The sequence below is a fragment of the Heptranchias perlo genome, chromosome 30 (assembly GCF_035084215.1).
Source record: "Heptranchias perlo isolate sHepPer1 chromosome 30, sHepPer1.hap1, whole genome shotgun sequence".
Classification (NCBI taxonomy): Eukaryota; Metazoa; Chordata; class Chondrichthyes; order Hexanchiformes; family Hexanchidae; genus Heptranchias; species Heptranchias perlo.
In genome coordinates, this window is record NC_090354.1 from 17,108,493 (window position 1) to 17,126,974 (window position 18,482).

The 18,482-nt window shown below is 38.5% G+C and overlaps 1 protein-coding gene across 3 annotated transcripts; it reads right to left on the reverse strand.

The window, feature by feature from the left end:
* Positions 1-565: 565 nt before the first annotated feature.
* LOC137299958 (pyruvate dehydrogenase (acetyl-transferring) kinase isozyme 2, mitochondrial-like) lies at positions 566-18,482 on the reverse strand. 3 transcript variants are annotated; one of them, XM_067968990.1, is made up of 11 exons: positions 18,247-18,482; positions 13,858-13,999; positions 10,694-10,765; positions 9,412-9,596; positions 9,060-9,149; positions 7,679-7,756; positions 7,169-7,242; positions 5,886-5,984; positions 5,493-5,603; positions 5,239-5,352; positions 566-2,926 (listed from the first exon to the last, which is right to left on the reverse strand). In XM_067968990.1, exons 1-11 carry the CDS (start codon positions 18,362-18,364, stop codon positions 2,783-2,785), a joined length of 1,227 nt encoding a protein of 408 aa, XP_067825091.1. In that variant the 5' UTR covers positions 18,365-18,482; the 3' UTR covers positions 566-2,782. The 3 variants fall into 3 exon arrangements, with proteins under 3 accessions (XP_067825091.1, XP_067825090.1, XP_067825092.1); XM_067968989.1 differs by having other exon boundaries at positions 7,169-7,245; XM_067968991.1 differs by lacking the exon at positions 18,247-18,482 and adding an exon at positions 18,050-18,138 and having other exon boundaries at positions 7,169-7,245.

Here is an 18,482-nt window from a genome sequence, read left to right on the forward strand (position 1 = left end):
TATTATGTCCAGTTCCGGGTACTGCACTTTAGGAAAGTTGTGAAGGTCTTCATGAGGGTGCAGAAGAGAATTACTAGAATGATTCCAGGGATGAGGGACTTTAGTTACGTGGATAGACTGAAGAAGCTAGGGTTGTTCCCCTTAGAACAGAGATGGTTGCGAGGAGATTGGATAGAAGGATTCAAAATCATGAAGGGTCAAGACAGAGTAGATAGAGAGAAACTGTTCCTATTGGCGGAAGGGTCAAGAACCAGAGGACATAGATTTAGGTGATTGGCAAAAGAACCAAAGGTGACATGAGGAAAAACTTTTTTACACAGCGAATGGTTAGGATCTGAAATGAACTGCCGGAGTGGGTGGCGGAGGCAGATTTAATCATGGCCTTCAAAAGGGAACTGGATAAGCACTTGAAAGGAAAAAATTTGCAGGGCTACGGGGATAGGGCGGGGGAGTGGGACTAGCTGGATTGCTCTTGCATAGAGCCGGCGTGGACTCGATGGGCCTCCTTCTGTGCTGTAACCTTTCTATTATTTCTATGATCTCTCTGGAAACATAGTCAACAAAATACAGTTAAAATTGTCAATTTTATTTTAAAAATGATTATTGATAGTGCAACTTTTGAACCACATCTGGACAACCTTAAAGTTTGACAGGAGGAAAAACAATTAGGTCCTTATGACAAAGCTCGTCATATTGAACATGATCCTATTTTCAAATGCATATATAATGCTGATGTACACGAATATACAAGGGTGAGTTACAGTACTGTGAATATTAAAGTCAGTCGTTAGTAATCACACATAACCAAGATTAGTGGTCACGTATTATTTTAAATTCACATTAAAATTTCAAGACATTTTTTAAACCTCCCCAAAACGAACCCATTTAAATCAAACAAGCTTTAAGCTTAATAATTTTTAAGATCTAAAGGTACTATGTACTCTTTAATTTTAACAAAAGCACCAACACATTGCATTAGCTGCTGCTAAAGTCCATTAGCAAATGCTCCACAATTTGAATGGGGCAATGATTCACTTTCTTCACTAATGCACACATCTTTGGCACATTTTACATAAAACACATGTATAGGTTCATACATAGAATTAATATACTGTGTACAGATAAAAACAAAGCATTTTTCTAATATATTTATTAAAAATGACTTGGATTTGGAAATAGAGGGGAGTATGTCTGCAGGTGATACTAAGCTAAGGAGGTAGAGAGAATTTTGAACAGAGTAGAATATTGCAAAACAACAGATAGGTAGATAAGCAAGTGGGCAGAAAGATGGCAGAAGTTTAATATAAGAAAGTACACTTTGGACAGAAGACTGAAGAATTGAAGATGGGAGTATAACCTGAACAGTGAAACTCTGGTAGGGGTGGGGCGGGGGCAAATTAACAAAGGGATTTAGGGGTCCAGGTATCTAAGTGATCAAAAAATATAGCTTGTAGGAACAAACAATGCATCAAAAGGTTAATGTGATGGCTTAATCACAAAACATTTGGAAGATAAAAGCAAAGAAGTACTACTTCAATTATATTGCCCACAATATTCTGTCCAGTTTTGGATTTATCATGTGAAGAAGGATTAATTGGCTTTGGAAAAGCTCCTGTGTTCAATCACCATGAAGATATCTGGAATGAAGGGGCTGAGTAAACTTGGGTAATATTTCCAGAAAAGAAGCAGCTTAAGGGGTTATCCAATTGAAGTGTTTAAAAACAATGAAGGGAGTTGACAAGGAAGATAGGGAAGGACTCTTCACTCTACAAGGAGAATGCAGAACAAGGAGATATAATCTTAGAATTGAAGCTAAGAGAATCTAGGAAATGCTTCTTCCCACAAAAGAATTGCAAGGACATAGAGAGCTATGCCCCAAAATGCCATTGGTCAACTGAGGAATTTAATGGCGAAACAGATACTTACTTGAAATTAAAGGATATGAAAAAGGAAGGGAATTGGAATTAAAAAGCTGCCATTGCTAAGAAAAGCAGCAGAGCAGGTTTGACGGGCTGAATGTCCTATGCCTGTTCCTGTTTCAGAATTTACTCCTAACTTGTCTCAAAGTAGTTTATGAATCACTGATGGTTATAGATCACATGGTTTCAGAACCATCTATTCATATAGGATAAATACAGAACATACCTTAAAAAATGCAACTTTAATACGAGCAATCACATTTTTCTACATAGTACTTTAAATGTATTTGAATGGCACTTTTAGCTTATTGGTTTGTGAAATTTCATAATTTTGATCAATAATATGTACAAGTGGTCATATTTCAAGCTTTGTATTTTGGGACATTACTTCTTTGTAATATATGGCACAAAATCCAAACTTCTACAGCTGTTTTTACTGGTGAAAAAAAGGTCCCGTCTTCCCTGCAGTACTGTTACCTTTACCCACACTCCTACCTTGGCTATTCTTAATCCAAATTTTTAATGCCACCCAATGTGCTTGCTCCACAATCTGACACTAAGCTTGAAACAGCTTAAATATTTACAGCGCCACTTTCTTCCCCCAGTCATTCAATAAAGATCTCTCGATTCTTACAGTAAAATTCTGCAAAAAAGGGACAAAGACCATTGCTTAGAATCAACTTTAGGTTAATCACTCGAGAAGATCCCTTACTTCTATAATTGTCTCTATTCTATTGTACTTTGTGACGAACCATGCTGTAGTCTAAAAATCACGTGTTGTAGCTAACTGTCATGTCAAACTGCAAATGGATATCAAGTTACTTTCATTCTTTTCCAAAACATTGAACTGGTGGGTTCGTGCGTCACTGCTGGATCTTGTGTACAGCCAAATTCTTTGGATCACTACTAGGTACACACCAATCATCAGCCTCATGGCTATGTTGGTAATGCCGCCAGGCAGATTTGTTATAGACTGGTAGTCTCTCTACTGAGTCTTTCGATAGAGCCTAAAAAGGAAATGACAAATACTGAAGAGTGAACATACAAAATACAAATCTAAAACATTGAATGAGATAATGAAAGTCTAATTCAACTCATTTTGATAAACAACAGAAATCACAATGTTTGGTCCTTAGTAGGCTCCCTTTTAGCAAGGACTGTAACTGTATGAACTTAAAAAAAAAAACATTTTTCTACTTTTCTCAAGTTCTAAAGCGGTCAATGCCGGATAACTGGGCAGCATAAGGTGAATAAACTGTGTCTTTAGGTATGAATACAGCCTAGACTAGTGCAATGAAAATCACCCCTCTTTTCTGGTGCAGATATCACTGACAGTCTCAACCAGTCTTTGAGCAGGAGGCAGATGGAGAAGAATGGGTCACAGCATCGCTCCCCATAAATTGGAAACATCACATCCCACAAGAATTAATTCTGTAAGAAATACAAATGCTGTATTGATAAATTTAAGGGTTTAGCTGTGATGCCCATCATGGTTGAATGACCTTCCAATATTGTCTGGGCTCACATTTGAAGAATAGCAATTTGGAATTGGTACTAGCACTCATCCAACCATACCCCATCAGGCATCAATTTAGGTGAGGGATTGGGAGAAAATTTGGAGGGGGGTGGGGGAAAAGAGAGCAGAAAGGTGGAGAGATAGCAAACTAATTGCTCTTTGCAATAGCCTCTTATCATTTGAGGCTTATCTGGAACAGACTTCTCACTCCATCCTTAAAGATCAGTGTACTTAAGCTGGTCTCCTATGATCTGCAAATTGTAACATTTTCTATAATTTAGCACATAACTGTGGATTGACAGTCACTCTCCTTGCAGTAATCTGCTGACTGTATTTCAAATAGTTGTGATGGAGTGGAGATATATATTTTTTTTATTATTCATTCATGGGATGTGGGCATCACTGTGGGCATTTATTGCCCATCAGAAGGTGGTGGTGAGCCTCTTTTTCAACTGCTGCAGTCCGTGTGGTGAAGGTTCTCCCACAGTGCTATTAGGTAAGGAGTTCCAGGATTTTGACCCAGCGACGATATATTTCCAAGTCAAGATGGTGTGACTTGGAGGGGAATGTGCAGGTGGTGCTGTTCCTTGTCTTTCTAGGTGGTAGAGGTCGCGGGTTTGGGAGGTGCTGTCGAAGAAGCCTTGGTGAGTTGCTGCAGTGCATCCTGTGGATGGTATACACTGCAGTCACGGTGCGCCATGAATCCTAAGTCTTTATTTTTAATAATTCTTTATGTGAGTTTGTGTCTGCTGTGTATTGTGGTCAATTTAAATTGGTTTCTTCATGGAATACACATTTTATCTGGACTAAGAGTCTCACGTGCTGTTAGCTATGTAAAGTGTTCCTTTTCTTCTCTAATGTTTATAATAATTTGAGGAAATTATGTATGGCCATAGACAAATTATGGGAAGTGGAGCCTTTCTCACCGTGTGTGTGTGTGTGTGTGTGTGTGTGTGTGTGTGTGTGTGTGTGTGTATATATAGACAGCACCTGAGATTTCCCAATATTAGTTCCTGGCAGGTGAGGTTCTGCACTAGAAGCATTTGAGAAATTCACCCAACTACCATTTAGATCTTGATTACTGGGTTGCAAGGAGACAAAGCTGATCATTTGGGATTCATGACCCACTAGAGAGTGCGAGTCTGTTGCAGCAGGGATTTTTGTCAGAATGTCTCAAACACCACCAGCATGACAGCTCAATGCAATACGGTGTCAGCCATGGCTCAGAGGTAGCATTCTTGCCTGAGGTGAAGGTCATGGGTTCAGGCCCCACTCCAGAGACTTGAGCACATAATCCAGGCTGACACCTCAGTGTAGCACTGTTGGAGCTGCTGTCTTGCAGATGAGAAGTTAAACAGAGACCGCATCTGCTCTCTTGGGTGGATGCAAGAGATCCTATGGCACTATTCGAAGAAAAGCAGTGGAGTTCTCTCAGCTAATATTAATCCCTCAACCAACATCACTAAAACAGATTATTTGGTTATGTATCTCATTGCTGTTTGTGGGACCTTGCTATGTACAAACCGGCTGCCACGTTTCCTTACAACAGTGACTACACTTCAAAAGTACTTAATTGGCTGTAAAGTGCTTTGGGACATCCTGAGGTCGTGAAAGTTGCTATATAAATGCAAGTCCTTTCCTTTCCTATTTGGGTTCTACTACAGTAATCTACTGCCAAACTGCATTTAAATATGTCTTCGTACCCGATGACCACTTACTGTTTGCATTTCAATTTGAAGTACCGAAAAACAAAGTCAATTGGTATGCATTATTTTATATCTCCCAAGCAGAGGAGATGCTTACCTTTAGGTAAATGACTGCATCGGTCCCATAACCCTCCATAGTATAGAGCTGAAGGTCTCCCTGAAAGTACTTGGCATAAAGTCTTGAAATAGGCAGCCCATAGCCAAAACCAGCCTGAAAATGTAATAATACTGCGTGAGCAGACTACATTTTCTAAAATAAGATTTATCGATACCGGTGAAATAATCTGGAGTACAGTACGTATACCCACACAATACTGGTAAGTGGAAGTTCATTTGTGAATAAATGCATACCAGTGGTGTTCCTCCAGAACTTCCCAAGTGTGGTGTGGGAGCTGTGCTATACATGTAACTGAACAGCCGGTCTATCTTACTCAGGGGGACACCTCCACCTTTGTCACTCATCTATGGAAAACAAAGAAGGTAGATAGTGATAAAAAAACAAAATATTTCTCTCATTATTAGTGTTTTACAATCCATGATCAAAATGCCACATCCACATGATAACTACAAAAAGATACTGGAATTATGAGAGTGCAGCTTCAGGGGAAATTTAGTGTTAATTTTTACACCTAGCACACAGTTTGTCAGCAGAGGGTGAATTACCAAACTAGATATTCCGTTTACTGTCTTGCAAAGTGTGCACATAAAATATCAATTTAAAAATAAAACATTAAATATTTTCACCTTAACTGTGACATCCTCTCCACCCAGTGCAACTCTTACTTTGATAGATGGAAGACGAGGACTGGATTCATGACTTTCCACTGTGGCTCTCATGGCATTCTTGAATAAAAAGGCAACAAGTCACTGGATTTCTTTATTTACACAGCACAAGTGCCAATACATTGCCAAAGTTACCAATAAAAATCTACTGATTAAACGTGAGATGGACCACAGCCTAACTATGAATGATTTTTTTAAAAATCTGCTTAATAAATATCACCAATTGTAAAATTTATTTATAGGAACATTTTTGGTATATATATGTGCAATATTTCCCAACAAGATTAACATATGAATCTATTAACGCTGCTTGTATAGCAGTGGTTACTCTAAGGTTAAGCAAAAAAAATGAATGTGATACATGACTCGCACTCTAGTAATAATTACATTACAACTCTCAAATCCAGTTATGTAGATGATATATATATGCAAGTGCATGTCCCATTTCAGAGAATACAATGCAATATTCTATTAACCAATGGACAATCACTTGGTACTCTGGTCAACTGAAATCCACGTAAGCCTGTCGCATTCCTGAACAAGATCCAGTGTTGGCTCCTGCTACCTCCGACAACTGCTGCTTACTTATCGCCACTACTGAGTGGCAGCTCCCACTGCTAACGCTTCCCCCTGCTGTTGCTCACTTCCCCTTACAGACAGCTTAGTAATCAACAAAAGGGATTTAAGTCAATTTGTGAGATTCCAGACTATTGCAGCACAAACCTCTTTGCATTTGTATTTTAACTATACATGTTATTAAGAATGGAGTGGTGTTACTGGAGGGTTGTGAGATTGAGGAGTGTGTATGGTTTACATTGCCACTTACAAGTAAGTTCAGCTGGTGCTATCACTGGGCGTCAGCACTGAAAGTTATTCAGTTCTTATTTAATGTCAAGTTATCGTTACTTGTGTGGAAATGGAAGAGGATCAGAAGAATTGGGTAAAATAGGCAATAATGAACAAGGACAAACCTCTAATCCAAGATCTTGGACAAAAATGCATTTTGCACTCAATACACAACCTTTACTTTCACCAGCTCCTCTACAGTTTGCTTTCAGTGTGACAAAATAGCTAAAATATTTAAGAATGAAATTTCATGCTTAAAAACAAATTGGAGAAACATTTCTACTTTAGTTCCACAATATTCTAATATTGTGGAATCAGACACAAAGACATTGCAATAATTAATGTCACATTTCAATTGTAAATTTTCAAAAAAATGAGTTTAACAGCTGGTTTCTTACTTTGAAAAGTTCAAACAGCATGTGGTAGAGATGAGATGGCACATAAACAATATGGACAGGTCCTGAACCACTCACTGCTGGAATAATAGAGAGCGTTACAGTTTGCAAGAAATTTTCTTCCAGAAAATCATTAGCAATGCATCACACAACTCCCTTGGCAGCAAATGCATTAATCACAGGTAGAGATGAGGAAAAAATGATTAAAAAAAAGAAAATAATAATACAGGTAAGTGTAAATGGGACAGCTCCACCATGTTTATCTGTGCAAAGTTGAAGGATATTTACTGATTAAAGTGCGAGGCCTCAGCCTAAGCGAGGTATTAACTGCCCAACGTAAGTACCAATTTCAGAAGTATTGTGCACATATTTATAGGGAACAAGAAATCGGATTCTAATGCCAGCTACAAGGAATAAAAAAGGATACAACACCAATGAGCACTACAGGATGTTCTGATCTGTTCAATTACTGCAACACCGACAACAGTCGTAAATGAACTCATGCAGCCTTACCATTGTGTTCGTCCACTTCTAGTGCAGGGGAGTCCATATAATACTGGTCACAAAGCAATTTGGCAGTTTCATATGCATCTGTGAACAATACAAGTTGACAGTGACCATCTTTAAAGCTACAGCAATCATTTCCTACACAAGAATGCACATACTAATATTCAAGAGCTTTATGGAAAGCTTCCACCCCTCAAATGCCCACTGCATAAGCTTTATGATACTTAGTGGCACAGTACAACATGGAACTCCACCAGAGATTACTAACGTGGTAGAATCCTGATTGGGGGAGATGGAGACAAGAGGACAAGAAGCATCAAGCAGAAATGCTTTCCAGCATGGAAACATGTTGAAACAAAGGTGGATAAATCAACAGAATCCACGCTACACAGCTTTTAACAGCTGCTGCAATAGCAACACTAGCAGAGATTTGGAAGTCAGTAGCTGCCCTCCTACCAAGGAGCAGAAAGAGAAAGATTACTTTTTTAACCATCAAAAAATCTCAAACTGTTGCCATGATTTCTTTCCTTGCACTAATGGAGCAATTTGAAATTTCAAATTTCTTTTATATAAAAAAAGTCTTTGGGTACTTAAAAAATTAATTGTAATGCAAAATACTCAAGAATTGATTATTATATTTAATGAACATCAAAAGAAGTCACTGCTGCTTCGATGAATAATAATACACGACATGAATAACTTACTTAGACAGGTGTTATAAGCACCGGGATTGTTTTAAACGAAAGATGTCCTTCATACTCCAGTCTGAGCATACCAAACACACTTTTAGTTACTGATGGATTCAGTTTCATTGGACAGGTAATGCAGCTAGTCCATCAAATTTCTACAGTAATGTCCCATCCGAGAGATTTATAACCTGCAAATTTTGTGGTCCGCTACATACATCAATTTTATAGCAGATTTTTGCTTTAATAAAAATTGATAATATGTTAGTGATTTAACAAAACTCGATGATGTCGCCCAGATACTTACAACCACCACCACCACTTGTGAATTAAGACATATTTTGTACACTAAGCAGAGCATCACCAATCTGATGACAGCAGCAGCCAAACTGACTGCGTTATCAGCATTTGTGCAGTAGAAATGGCTATTTTATTAGTTTTAAAATGATAGTTTAGTATCAGCAGCCAAATTTATGTTGCTGGGGCAACACGGAAATTTTCTCCATTAGTTATCACTCCAAAACTGACTGTCACTGATTTTTTATTTTTGAATTTTCTGAAGATTCCACTGAAATCTATGAGATCTCAAATACACAGATAAAACAGGGATTTTGTTTGCGGATTTTCACTGACCATGGTCATTTGCCATTCTTATTAGATACAGAAAAATATTTCCCCAAGTGAAAAGATTAATGACTTACCCCTAACAACATCTACAACTTCACAGTCTGGATCAATACTGCCTATGTGCTTAGGATGAGCTGGATTTGTTGTGCCATCAAAAATGAGTGCTTAGGAAAGAAAGAAATGTTAAAAATTGCCATTTTTTTGATATATAAACAAAATCTACCAAAATAAAGAACTTGATCATAACCCTGTTATTCACAGCACTAAATTCACAAATGTCCAACACATTTCACTGTTAACTAATTATGCAAAGAGATTTATTACATTTCTCCACTCTACAAAAACAACTTTAACCATACATTTTTTTTAAAAGGAAGCCCACTCTTGAAATTCAACACAGAGAGCTGCCTCAAAATTTACACTTACTGTGCTGATTGATGAGCATTCGAATGGAAATGCGACTCATGTAGAATCGATCCAGAAAGTACTGCACATTCTGACTGGTGATGCTGTCTTCCCCAAATGATTCCTTATATTCTATCACACCTTGAGCCATCGTTGGAATGACATCATTGTGCCTGTTCCGGATTGTGATTAATGCATCTGTAAAACTAAAAATATACGAAAGGTAAGAAACCAAAGTCTTTCAGGTATATTACATAAAAAAGACCTCTTACATTATTCTTTTAAATCAGATTATATCCATTTTAGACCTAATCATTCTACGGAAACCAGATTTAACAATAACACAAGCAGCTGGCTCACTATGCCAAGCTCCCAGAATCTTATTTAAAAGACTAATATAAAAAGTACCTAGAAAGTTATCCGAAGAATTCTCTGACATTTTATTTCTTAAACTGCACTTACAGTCAGCACCTTGAATGATATCAGTACTGAAAAATCTGTAAGCATGAAAAGGTACCAAAATGCTTTATTATATTTTCATTCCCTAGATGTTTTTCTATTACATCTTTAAGTAAAGATTCCATTATCTTTCCTATCACTGACATTAAGCTAATTGGTCTATAGTTCCCTGGACTTGTTCTATCGCCCTTTTTAAATATGGGAATAACATTAGCCGTCTGCCAGTCCTCTGGCGCTATTCTCTTTTCTAATTAATTTTTATATATGTGTAATAGTGCCTCTGCTATCTCCTCCCTAATTTCTTTTAATATTCCTGGATGCAATCTATCTGGACCAGGGGTTTTATCTGCTCTAAGTTTGATCAGTTTATCAATTATCTCCCCACTTTCTATCTTAAATGTTTTTATATCTTTTTTGATCGCTTCTTCTAATGTCATGTCCACCTTGTTAATCTCCCTGGTAAATACTATGGCAAACTAGCTATTCAATATTTCTGCCATTTCGCTGTCATTATCTAGGAGTTTATTTTATGCATCCCTTAGTGGCACTATCCCTATCCTGATTGTTCTTTTGTTATTTATGTGTCTGTAGAATACTTTACTATTTCTTTTTATATTCCTTGAAAATCGGTACCAATTCCTTGGTGGTTGTACCATTGGATATTTATATTTCATAATCAAAATGCTTTCAAAAGGCCCATAATGCAAGATACCAAGAAGTTGTAGTATTGATAAGGGCTGAATAGTTGAATATTCGGAAAAAAAAAAATCAGTAAGCAAATGACAACTATAAATGCCAGTCAGTCTTGAAAGGTCATCATCTAACATTAAAAAAAAACACACACCCTGATAATGCACTGTGATCATCAGGGTTCCGATCATAAAACTCAAGAATATCCGTGAGACTCTGGACATACCTAGATGAGAAAAAAAAGACAGCCGGTATCAAGTTCTGTTTAGCACAGAATATACTGTGTAATAAACATGTATAAATTAAGACTTTTCTTATGAATGACTACACAAAACACACTGACCAAAGAAACTAACCTAAATTTTATAATTGTAAAACACAAATGCACTTATAGGAAACAATGCATAATGAAGATACCAGAGAACCAGATCTAAAACAATTTTTAGCTATGAAAACCTGCTCCTTGAAGGGGAGCCAACGATAATTCCATCATCACCACCTCAACTGTGATTAGCTAACAGCAGACTTCAGGGTTCAAATCTGTCAAGCTGATAAATTTGGGGGAGGGGGGGGGATTTTTTTTTGCATTTCTAAACTGGAGCAGTGGAGGGGGTTACAAACGGCAATTGGCTGACTGGTGCCAAAGTAACAAATCAAACAAGCCCACTCAGACTCAACTTCATTCCTGAAGCACAAATATTGATTTGATTTTGAAACTGAACTGTTCTGTTTTTTTACTAGAGGTTAGCCTTTAATCTGGCACAGTAAGGTTCCAATTAAACACTGTCAGAGCGAGTTTGTTGAAAACTTTATAGGCCCTTTAATTGCTGTTGATGGGAGCAGATTTCAGCTGTAATTGGAAGATAGGGCCGTGTAGCTAAGTGTTGAAAAGCGCAAGTGTGTCTCAAGTTCTCTTCAGATATGCTTTGCAACATATTCAAATTTTTTTGGAACAGTATGTTGGTCACACATAAATCAATCAATAAAAATATGCTCGTGGAGGAGTCCGGCTGCAAATCAGCACTCAGGGCAGCTTTATAGAATCCACAGGACTCAGTATGAAAAGGTACAATACCAGAAGATCAACATACAGCAGTGGAAGTTTGGACTGTTTGGCTGAGCCAATTTCCTCGATTACAACCACAACCATTTTTGAAAGCTGCGGCTGGAGTCGTCTGAAGAGGGCATTGAACAGGATGGAAAGAGGTACTTTTTTTCATTTTACATCATGTTCCTTCCGAGAAAAGATCCCTTGTCGAAAAAATTGCCGTTGCCAAAATAAAGTGTCAGTTTACATTCAGAGTTCCAGTACCATGAAGATTAAAAGTACAACCCTTCTTGAATGGCTAAAACCATTTAAAAAACAACTAATTCTTTATATAAAAAGGGAGTGGCTAAGTCATTTGTCCTTTATTTCAAGTATTATTTTCAATTTTAATTTTAAATGTTCTTGAATCATATTGGGGGTACAGCAGCCCGCCAAGGCCTAGCAGCCATTCTTTATTTGCAAGCCTCGTCAGAGTGCTATTGCACTGTTGACCGACACACCGAACCCAGTGATCAATGTGCACATATTTGCACAATGCATAGTGATCGAGCACAAACAATATCCAATTTTGCTCTTACTAGCCCCGTCACAGACCTATTATAGCACTTCAACACCTTTCCAGCCAAAATCAGTTAGCTCAGCAGAACCTGGTGACTGAAACTGGAACCCTCCAGATCGGTTGACTCAGTTGCACACTAGGTAGTACATTTTTAATTTCAGTTTTAGATAGCTGGAATGTGTGTCTTGCTGCGAGGCTCTTTACAGGTCAGATTCAATGGCATACATATACATATTATAATATTATACTTGGCCGACTAGTGCCTAATGTAGTGCAAGTATCTGTACTCAGCTTTCTTTAAGAAAAGCGGTAAAGCCCCAAAATTACATACACACAGCACATTTGACACTAGATTTCCAATACTGGGGTAGTGATCTTTACTAAACCATGTCCTTTTGTGCATGCTAATCCTCAAGAAATACTGTCTTTGTAACTCTGGAAACCAGGTTTCAATTCAGTCTAGCCCAAAACGATGAATTTACCCTTCCCAACAATTGTAAAGATCTTAAATGTAATAGGCTTGGGCAGGCTTGACATAGTTAATTAGCAAGTATAAGTCCATAGTATAAACATACTTATTATAATTTGTCATCCAGCAGCCTACTCAAAGGCTGTCAAGACTAGGATATGGAAATGACACACTGCTGCAGTAAAGGATGCTCTTGTTGGGAGTTAAGATTCATTGTTTGGACAGAATTTACAGAGACTGGCATGGGGATGCTTGATGCAAATACTAAATACAAAAAGTGCAAAAGTGCTTCATTTCCTAGCATTGTAATTTCTTAACTACTCTGCACAGCAAGAACAAAGCTAGATTTTCAAAATAAACCCGACAGGGGGCTCTTGTTATTTGAAGCTTATTTTAACTTTAAATTCAGCTTTCAAATGGGAACTAGGAATGATGTACTTTATAGAAGGGTGGGAGACAACAGTTAGCCCAATGCTGCAATCTAGAGAAGTTCAGGAAGTAATGCAAGACTACCTCCTCAAGATAGTCTTACAAAGCTTGTGAAAATTTGATTTGTAAAGCTTGGAGACTGGAAACTAGTCTCACTGTGCTTTGAGTGTTCTATGCATGTCAAATCTGCAGTATGACCATAATGTGGGACACAATAGCAGCTTTAACCAGTTTAGTACTAAATGCTGCTTAGTAGCATTTCTGCACCAAAATAGAGAATAGAGTTTGTAATTGTGACATTATGTTCAACAAAACTGTAATGAAACAAATCCAATTAAATTTGGGTGTAATTTAGTGATAATAAATGGAATTAAATAGGTTGTCTCAGCATAAAACATTGCACTACCTATAAAAATACAGTTTTGAGCTGGTATAAGCTGGCTTTCACAATGAGATCCAAGGGAAAGAGAGGGTGGAAGTATCATATAAATAACAGGCCCATGACTGAAGTGGGGTAAAGTTCACAGTACAGTTTACACAGCTCCAGCTGCGTAACTGGCAGATCATTTAAGCAGGATGTCAGCATCATATCACCAGTAGACATATTTAGCCAGATGGCTAGTTTCAGTAAGACCCCTCTAATATTGTCACAAGCAGAAAGTCAGTATTTCTGAACTGGATGGAAAACATAGTATCAGTATTTCAAAAAGATATTATTCATGACACATTTAAGAAGCCACACACAAGAAATACATTCTTAATCTGAAGGGACATTCTCTAGCAGGTATGAATGTCTTCTGTGTGGCTACTCACCAGCTTTGGACTAACTGAACGGAGGGTGTGCCAAGTAGCCGGTCTGGGAGAAGGTTGATTTCCTTCATAATATTAGAGAGTCTCACAGGCAGCTCTTGCCTCAGAAACATAAAGGAGGTCTTCTCACAGGCATTTGTTGAGCCTAAGTAGATAAGAATGCAACACTGTACTTAAATGCTAAGTTTCAACAATTTCCACTCAATTTTCTCTCCTCCTAAAAATAGAGAGAATCATGCTGGGATACAGTTCCACAGTGCTGGCAGCTCTGTAGTAACATGCCAGATGTGAGAGATTCTGGGCAGCAGGCTATTTGACTGTAGAGGAGGGGCATTATGGACAAACTCAATCATCCTCACATGATGCCCAAACACACTTGGGGTCATGAGTTATTATGACACGTGCTTAGTTTTAGCTCCCTGTTGAGACCTTTCATTCCAAGTCTTGTCCCTCCATGGAGCTAGTTTGATGACACCACATACAGAAGCATCAGCAAGAGGTTTCATTGGAGAATACTGCAAATTAAATTCCAGCCTTGATTTCTAAGACGGAGACATTTGCTCTAGGAAAATTCAATCCCAGCTGGGTACTGCTATGTATTCAGCATGTACGGAGTTTTCCTTGCTCAAACTATCAGTATTTAGTATGCAGAGTCAGAAACGTATGGGATTCCCTACAGAGCTTCTCAGTTCCTGTGGCTGATGTCAATGAAGGGGCCACTTGCAGAAAGAGAACTGACAGGATTCCAAGAGGAGGAGAAACAGGCTACAATTAAGAATATCTCCTAGGAGTGTGGTTTATTTTCCTTAATAAATAATTTTCCTTAAGTAAAGTACATGTATTTCATACTGAAAGTATAACCCTGCATTTTGTTGCTTCTCTGAAAAGGCTTTCTTGGGGAAAGAGATGTAATTTTAGGTACAACTGGATACATTCACAAGGGCAGATGCCTGAAGAAATGCAGCACTGGTGACTGCTGTGACCACAGAAAAACAAAGTCGTATAGCGGTACCAATGAACAAGTTATATTTCCTATAGCTTAATTTGTGTTCTGACAAGCCTGATTAATCAAGTGATGGTTATCTCTGCATTTGAACTTCTACACTGAACAGAGAGTTCCATGCAATCATATGGAGGGATTTCTGCAGTCAGGAGAGGCATGGTATGAAGCTTTGCCACTGACATTCAATGTAACTCTTTTACATGGATACAGATAATTGAAGTACAGCTTCACTAGTTCCTGTATTCCAGGCAGAGGTCTACAAGCCCCTTCCCCCATGGCTGAATGGATTAGTATTAAAAGACCCAGATATAATTCTTAGTCTATGCTGAATTACTGGATATCAGCCACGTAGCAGTTGGGGCTTAGTGTCTTTGGGCTACAAAGGAGAAAAAGAAACTCAGCCATGTTTCTGACTGTTATCCAATGATCTCCTGCTAGGAAATGGCTGAGATGTGATGTCCTCTACAATCAAATAATTCACTGATTTAGGCTCACATACAACAACATGCATTTATATAGCACCTTTAAAGGTAGTAAACCGCTGCAAGGCACATAAATAATGAGTACTTAGTACTGTGCCCCAGCAAGAGATAATGCCTTCAAGAGGAGGAGGGAAGAAAATTGGGACAAAAAGAAAACAAAGCTTTGGTAACTCATTGCTGTTGGTCAAGTCATGATCCTGTAGAGGAATGACAACCCAGCTACATCTATCTGATGCTGAAGTTGATGAATTCATCACTAGAGGCAAAGTTACTGAGCCCAAGTGACGCAGATCAATATCATACTTTATCACAGCAATTTTGTTTGTGAAATCAGCTCTGCCTATATTAGCAGCTTATTATTATTCCAAATCAAATCTTTTTGCTGATAATATCATTCATTGTTTTCATAAGAAATATTTTGTGTTTATTAACATTAAGTGATTCTATTTCAAATTATAGACTACACTACTTCTCAGAGACTGGTAGTTGTAGAGTGTGAGGTGCAGCTAGCAAGACCAGAGTTATACCATGTGATGCCCCAGCTGCAGTTCATACTCTGCCTGACTGGAGGGTCCATCAAATCATTTGGTTTTAGTGCACTCAGGAGTCAAATCAGGTCCTAACTTCCCTGTTACACTGAAATATAAAAAGAAAACGTTGGAAATGCACAGCAAGCCAGAAACATCTGTGAACAGAAAATACAAGTTATTGACATCTCAGGTGTAACATGAGATGTAATTCTTCATCAGAACCCTTCATTGTATAAATGCAGCCTCACTGAAGATTCACATCACAAGATAGTTAGAGAGGAGGAAGGCCATTCAACCAATCTTAGTTCGCCTACCAGAAATATCCTAAAGTTCCTCCCATTTCAGCATCCAATTGTTTCTTAAAAGATTCCAGAATTTTCACCACTGCTCTTGTTGAGCTAATAATGCAGATTGTGACAATTTATATTAAAAGTATAAATAGACAGAAAAAGTTAATTAAAAAATTAGTCTTTGGCCCTAATGAGACTTAAATAAAAACAATAGGCTGAAGTTTCTTCAAACAGCATATTTGGGAAGTTAAGCTGAAATTTACAGCTATCTTGCCGTCGACAACTATCGCCGAAGTTTTCTGAGAATTTCATTAGCATACACTGGAATGTAAAAACCAGCATAAAGCAAGCAGAAATCAGCACATGCAGGAGCCAGCAAGGCAATTACGCCCAAATTTCCATGACCTTTTGCGCCGAGATACTCCATTATTTTAGCGCAAGTTTTCAGGAAGTTCCAGGCCAATTGAGTCTGTGGTAACTCTACTCCTTCCACATTGCAGTTCAGTTCCTGTAGTCTGATGTAATGACTGCATTTCTTGCAAGACCATTAGTTATCCAAAACTGGCAACTCAGTATTGATACCATTCATCTGTATAACTGATGTTGAATAAATTGTAGTGTCACTGGATTTTAAGTTACAGTATGCTTATAGCCACCTCTTTTGACATTCACAAGCAGAATTTTAGAATCGATGATTACGTGCACAAATCACTTGAAGTAATCACCTCTCAAAGTCAAGGGGGTGGTTCTGTGGTAGAATTCTTGCCTGCCACATGGGTACCCATTCTTTGATTCCCAACCAATGCATTAGAAATAAAGATGCAGTTAGAAGTGAAGAACAGTACATGACCACATCGATTTAAGATTTATTGTGGGGAGAAGGGGCCAAATTTCATACACACAAAATCTTGACACAATTTTGGCAACTGATCACGCAAGAAATTGAGTGCAAGTTTCTGCAAACATACGCCGTTTGGTGGTTCATAGGAACAGAAGTAGGCCATTTAGCCCCTTGAGCCTGTTCCGCCATTCAATGAGATCATGGCTGATCTGTGACCTAACTCCATATACCCGCCTTTGCTCCATATCCCTTAATACCTTTGGTTAACAAAAATCTATCAATCTCAGATTTTAAATTAACAATTGAGCTAACATCAGCTGCCATTTGCAGAAGAGAGTTCCAAACTTCTACCACCCTTTGCATATAGGAGTGTTTCCTAACTTCACTCCTGAAAGTCCTGGCTCTAATTTTTAGGCTATATCCCCTAGTCCTAGACTCCCCCAACCAGTGGAAATAATTTCTCTCTACCTACCCTATCAGTTCCCCTTAATATCTTGAAAACATCAATCAAATCACCCCTTAATCTTCTAAATTCCAAAGAATTCCAAACCCTAGTTTGTGTAATCTCTCCTCGTAATTTAACCCTTGGAGTCCTTCTAATTATCATTCTAATAAATCTACGCTGCACTCCCTCCAAGGCCAATATATCCATCCTAAGGCACGGTGCCCAGAACCAAACACTGTAGTCCAGGTGTGGTCTAACCAGGGCTTTGTGTAGCTGGAGGATAACTTCTACCTCCTTGTATTCTAGTCCTCTGGATAGAAAGGCCAGCATTCCATTAGCCTTTATGATTATTTTCTGAACCAGTCCATGACATTTTAATGATAATGTCCATGGACCCCAAAGTCTCTTTGAACCTCCACTGTTTCGAGCTTGTCACCATTTAGAAAGTACTCTGATCTTTCCTTTTTAGGTTCACCAAAATCAAACCTATAGCTCACCAAATGCGTTCATATAAATAAACTGAACGAGGGAGAGGGGTGTCATTTCACTATCGCCCTTCAACATAGCATCACGACTTTAGAAGATAAACATTTATCAAACTTACCATATGTCTTTCTCCGACAGAACCAGCTGGGTTAGCATACATTTTAACCAACAGTTTTAACAGCTTTACTGTAGGAGCAAAGACATGTCTCTCCCCGCCCTCCGCCGCTCCTCCTCCACCCTCTCCCTCCCTCTCTCCTGCACCATCTCTAAGACACTCAGCGGACGTAATGAGCAGTCACCCCGACCCTCACTCACCAAAATCCAAAAACTGCTTAATGGACAGGGGGGAGGGCGAGAACTTGGAGAAATGGTCGATATGTTTCGGCACGTTGGCCAGGACCGAGTTTTTCATCAGAAAGCGAACGAATTTCATTTTTTCCTCTCTCTTCGCCTGACCTTTATTTAACGTTGCATATTAAAAAAAACACAAAGGACATCAGCTCCTCGCGCACACGATTCGCAGGCACAGACTGCAGCGCTCGAGCCGCAAT

Coding starts and splice junctions, on each gene's coding strand:
- LOC137299958 (XM_067968989.1), bottom strand. CDS start 18,364: ATGAAATTCGTTCGCTTTCTGATGAAAAACTCGGTCCTGGCCAACGTG. Junction 14,000..18,246: donor TAAGCAGTTTTTGGATTTTG/GTGAGTGAGGGT, acceptor TTATCTACTTAG/GCTCAACAAATGCCTGTGAG. Junction 7,757..9,059: donor AGTTGTAGATGTTGTTAGGG/GTAAGTCATTAA, acceptor TATTGTTCACAG/ATGCATATGAAACTGCCAAA.